We start from the raw sequence: 5205 nt of genomic DNA on the forward strand, positions 1-5205 counted from the left end.
ACGACCAGAGGTCACATTATGCCATCTTGATTCTGGTGGGATTTGGCTGGCTTCTTTACTGAAAACTGTTTTATCAGCAAGGTCTTTGTGACCCGTATCTTGTGCCGGCCTTCTATCTCATCCTGTGACTTTGAATGCCTATCTTCCTGGGAATGCAGTCCAGTAGGTCTCGGCCTTATTTTAATCAGTCCCTAGTCAAGATGGAGTTGCTCTGGTTCCAGCGCCTCTGATAGTTTGTCTTCTCTGCTTTATTTTTTGTAGGCCGGGGCAGGGGTCTCATTTTGCTGCCCAACCTAGTCTTGAACTCCTAGGCTCAAATGATCCTCCCTCCGCAGCCTCTCCAAGTGTTGGGATTACAGGCATGAGCCACTGCACCTGGCCTGTCTTATCTACTTTAAAGCAGTTTTTCTGTAGACTGACCCTCTGAATTCAGGCTCTATTCAAGTGAGGGCATCTTCTTTTCGGTTTGTTTGTTTTTGTTTTTTGCATGGTAGGAAGCATGGGACAGGCTGGGTGCGGTGGTTCATGCTTGTAATCCCCAGCACTTTGGTAGGCCAGTGGGTAGATTGCTTGAGCTCAGGAATTCGAGACTAGCCTGGGCAACATGGCGAACCCTGTCTGTGCAATACAAATTTAGCCAGATGTGGTGGCTTGCAGGTCTGGAGACTAGAAGGTCTGTAGTCCTTCTAGTCTCAGCTACTCAGGAGGCTGAGATGAGAGGATCTTTTGATCCCGGGAGATTGGGGCTGCAGTGAGCCGGGATAGCGCCACTGAACTCCAGCCTAGGCGACGGAGTGAGACCCTGACTCAAAAACAGAAAAGAAAAGAAGCAGGGCTGGCTGATTAGGACAGCATTTCTTTTGCCGCCAGTTGAACAGTGGCGTCTAGAGTTTCCGGCCATAATTGCAAGAATTTATCGAAAAGCTTTAAATGTTTTCTTGGTTTTGGTTTTGTTTTGAGACAGAATCTCGCTCAGTTGCCCACCCTGGAGTGCAGTGGCGCAATTACAGCTCACTGCAGCATCGACCTCCCGGGCTCAAGCGATCCTCGCCTCATTCTCCTGGATAATTGGGACCACAGGCGCGCGCCATCGTGCCTGGGTTTGTTTGTTTGTATTTGTAGATATGGAGCCTTGCCATATTGCCCAGGCTGGTCTTGATCTGCTGGGCTCAAGCGATCCTAACACCTCCGCCTCCCAAAGTGCTGGGATACAGGAGTGAGCCACCGCGCCCAGTCGCAGTACACCAAAAGTATTTATTCGGTCAGCGTCCCCCGCCTGCGGGCGCAGGGATGGCGGGTCCAGGCGGGAGGCGGCTGGGGGCCCCGCCAGTGAGCCAGGAGCCGCAGGAACGCTAGTGAGCCGCGCGCGGGGCCGGCAGCTGGGGGTTATTTCAGTGCGCGGGGAGAGGGCGGCCGGCGGCCCAGCGTGGGGTTAAGCGGCCTCCCCCGCACTGGGGTGAGAGCCCAGAACAGGCAGCAGAGCCACCCCCCAACCCCCAACCCCAATCCCCGCGCTCGCTGCGGCTGGACGTGAAAAGACGGTCCCATGATCTGGGGAGTTAGTCGCCTTCTACTGGTACCTTCAGATGAGTGAGCGAACATGAAGTCCAGTCCTGGCATCCAAGCCGCCATCGACCTCACAGCGGGGGCCGCAGGGGGGACAGCGTGTGTACTGACCGGGCAGCCCTTCGACACAATAAAAGTGAAGATGCAGACGTTCCCCGACCTGTACAAGGGCCTCACCGACTGCTTCCTGAAGACGTACACCCAAGTGGGTCTCAGGGGCTTCTACAAGGGCACCGGCCCGGCACTTATGGCCTCCGTTGCTGAAAACTCGGTCCTCTTCATGTGCTACGGGTTCTGCCAGCAGTTTGTCAGGAAAGTGGCTGGAATGGACAAGCAGGCAAAGCTGAGTGATCTCCAGACTGCAACCGCGGGGTCCTTTGCCTCTGCATTTGCTGCACTGGCTCTCTGCCCCACCGAGCTTGTAAAGTGCCGGCTACAGACCATGTATGAAATGGAGATGTCAGGGAAGATAGCAAAAAGCCATAATACAATTTGGTCTGTCGTGAAGGGTATCCTTAAAAAGGATGGCCCCTTGGGCTTCTACCATGGACTCTCGAGTACTCTACTTCAAGAAGTACCGGGTTATTTCTTTTACTTTGGTGGCTATGAACTGAGCCGATCGTTGTTGGCATCAGGGAGATCAAAAGATGAACTAGGCCCTGTCCATTTGATGTTAAGTGGTGGAGTTGCTGGAATTTGCCTCTGGCTTGTCATGTTCCCAGTGGATTGTATTAAATCCAGAATTCAAGTTCTTTCCATGTATGGAAAACAGGCAGGATTTATTGGTACCCTCTTAAGTGTTGTGAGAAATGAAGGAATAGTAGCCTTATATTCTGGACTGAAAGCTACTATGATTCGAGCAATCCCTGCCAATGGGGCACTATTTGTGGCCTATGAATACAGCAGGAAGATGATGATGAGCCAGTTGGAAGCATACTGAAGTGTCTTGGTGAACCTGGATCTGAGTCCGTGAGTTTGAGTACTACAGTTCATCACAAGTTTCAACAGAATACAAGACCAATGCCGAATTTTGACTTCATGGGAATTTTGGTTTTATCTTCCCTTCTTCTACCCTAAATCTTAACTTTATGAAAGGGCCTCTATTTTACATCATATAATTTCTGCCCATAACTGTATTGAAATAGGAAAGTTGCTGCTCTTGCACTTGCTGGAATGTACAGGACAGGCTGGTTGGCCCTATGTACCTAATTCGAAAAACTAAATATCACGCTGTCAGGGCCTTTGCATAAAGCCGTTTGTGTGTACATGCAGTTTGGATGATTCTATGTCATGAGTGAAACAATTTGGTTCTATGTATAATCTCAAATATTACCCCCCCAAACCCAGAATTGACCATATTTTGTGAAGATAGGTATGAATGATTGCTTAGGATCTCTTTTTTTTTTTGGGAGACTGAGTCTCACTCTGTCACCCGGGCTGGAGTGCTGTGGCATGATCTCGGCTCACTGCAACCTCCACCTCCCTGGTTCAAGTGATTCTCCTGCCTCAGCCCCCTGAGTAGCTGGGATTACAGGTGCCCACCACCACACCTGGCTAATTTTTGTATTTTTAGTAGGGATGGGGTTTCACCACGTTGGCCAGGCTGGTCTCGAACTCCTGACCTCAGGTGATCCACCCACCTCAGCCTCCCAAACTGCTGGGATTATAGGCATGAGACACCATGCCTGGCCAGGATCTCTTTTAAAGTCTATTTAACATGTACACTTCATTAGGTAGTTCAAGTTTGGAAAAGTCTTCATGTGGTGCTTGAAAACCAAAATCTCTCTCTCTCTCTCTCTCTCTCTCTCTCTCTCTCTCTCTCTATATATATATATATATATATATATATATATATATACACACACACACTTTTTTTTTTTTTTTTGAGGTGGAGTCTCATTCTTATTGCCCAGGCTGGAGTGCAGTGGCACGATCTCGGCTCACTGCAACCTCTGCCGCCTGAGTTCAAGTGATTCTTCTATCTCAGCCTTCCAAGTAGCTGGGACTACAGGTGCACACCACCACGCCTGGCTAACTTTTGTGTTTTTAGTAGAGATGGGGTTTTGCCATGTTGGCCAGGCTCGCCATGAACTTCTGACCTCAGGTGATCCACCCGCCTTGGCCTCCCAAAGTTCTGGGATTATAGGTGTGAGCCACCGCACCTGGCCTCATCTATATTTTTAAGAGGAGAAGGTACATGCATACCAGTGTGGCTTTGACATTCTTGAGTTAAAAGTTTCAGAGTAAGCATTGTGGATTTTCCCAAGAAAGAATACCCTTAAAATAGTGCTATCCATTTTCAAAGTGGGATTATATTCTGCTTTCTGCCTATATGGTTAGGGATGGTCTAGAGTATCATCAGGCCTTGGGGAATCCACACAGCCTTCCTGCACCAGCTTCCTTTCTCCCCTTCAAAGGAGCTGGGCTTTCATTTAAGGAAGGAGCTGGGCACCTATGCGTTGATGAAGACCCACGTGGCTGATAACAGCTCTTAGCTTCCAGTCTCTGGGTCCTGGCCTGGGTAGGATGCAAGGGTGTTCTATTGGCCCATTTAGAGACTGTTGATTCATTTTGGGTCACTCACTGTCCTTTCTGCCTCCATCAGCCAGAAACCTTCCTGGGGAACAGAAAGTGACTAAGCTAAGAGAAGTTTTTGTTCCCTGTTTGCTAACAATACTTGTGGGTAAAAGTCATCTACTCTCAGGTAGAACTAGACAGAACTTAGTGCTTTCACTCGACAGGCATGTTAGGGACAACCTTTTTTGAAGTTTACCTTGGGGTCCATAATACCTTCCCATGCCTTTACAGTGCTAGAGTCTTCTAAATTTGGTACTGGCCATCAGTAATTTTTAATGATAACTAGGTATGGGGTGTGACTAAGCAGTGAAACATAAGAAAAGTAATTTTATTGAACTATATACTATATGTATGTATATGTACACTGTCAAAACCCCTCCAAAACAAAGAACAACTCCCCACCCCAAAACGTAGATCATCTATCTGATCCCCACAGACTTGGAGATAAGCAACTATTCTTTGGCCATGTCATTCTTGTCACCACTAAAGTAAGCCCCATCATTCTGTGTTGCTCCAAGACCACCAGCAGGGTCTCTTTCAGTAACAAGTTTTCTTAAGCAGCCTCTAAAGCTGAAAAGAAACAAGCTACCAGTCTTAATAATAGTCTGTACCATGTGTGTTTATCACTTGACACAATGTAATTCCTGTGGGAAACTTTGTTTCCTTAAGCTTTTTGCTATCTATGAAGTCTCTGTGGTAACTCTAGCCTTAGTATGAGAAGCAAGATGGTCAGGGAAATGAGATACTGACCAGTAAGGGCTGCTGTGGACATTTAGGGGAGGGAAGGCTCAGTGTCAGGCCTGCTGTGCCCCAGAGCTATGGCCGATCTTCCATTTATTTACTTTTACTTTAAAAGAAAATCATATTTATACTTTAAAGTTATTTATAGATTTAAGTTATATATTCCATACTTAAATAGTCAGTAGCTATGGAGTGGTGCTTCATCGGAGCAGGGCTATATTAAATAGAAAATGGGACTGGCATTTAACAGGAAGTGGATCATTTCAGAGTCCACCGTCCCCCTGCCTGGTACCCATGAGCTGGTCTAAGTTAGCTTTGTTG

The 5205-nt window shown here is 47.7% G+C and overlaps 1 protein-coding gene across 1 annotated transcript; it reads left to right on the forward strand.

Moving 5' to 3' along the window:
* The first annotated feature begins 1408 nt into the window (after nt 1-1408).
* SLC25A2 (solute carrier family 25 member 2) lies at nt 1409-2831 on the forward strand. The gene has a single exon (XM_023193082.2). It carries the CDS (start codon nt 1601-1603, stop codon nt 2504-2506), a length of 906 nt encoding a protein of 301 aa, XP_023048850.1. The 5' UTR covers nt 1409-1600; the 3' UTR covers nt 2507-2831.
* Nucleotides 2832-5205: the final 2374 nt, after the last annotated feature.

This window comes from Piliocolobus tephrosceles, chromosome 4 (genome assembly GCF_002776525.5).
Source record: "Piliocolobus tephrosceles isolate RC106 chromosome 4, ASM277652v3, whole genome shotgun sequence".
Classification (NCBI taxonomy): Eukaryota; Metazoa; Chordata; class Mammalia; order Primates; family Cercopithecidae; genus Piliocolobus; species Piliocolobus tephrosceles.

Excerpts from the sequence above, each read along its gene's own strand:
- SLC25A2 (XM_023193082.2), top strand. The coding sequence starts at position 1,601 with ATGAAGTCCAGTCCTGGCATCCAAGCCGCCATCGACCTCACAGCGGGG.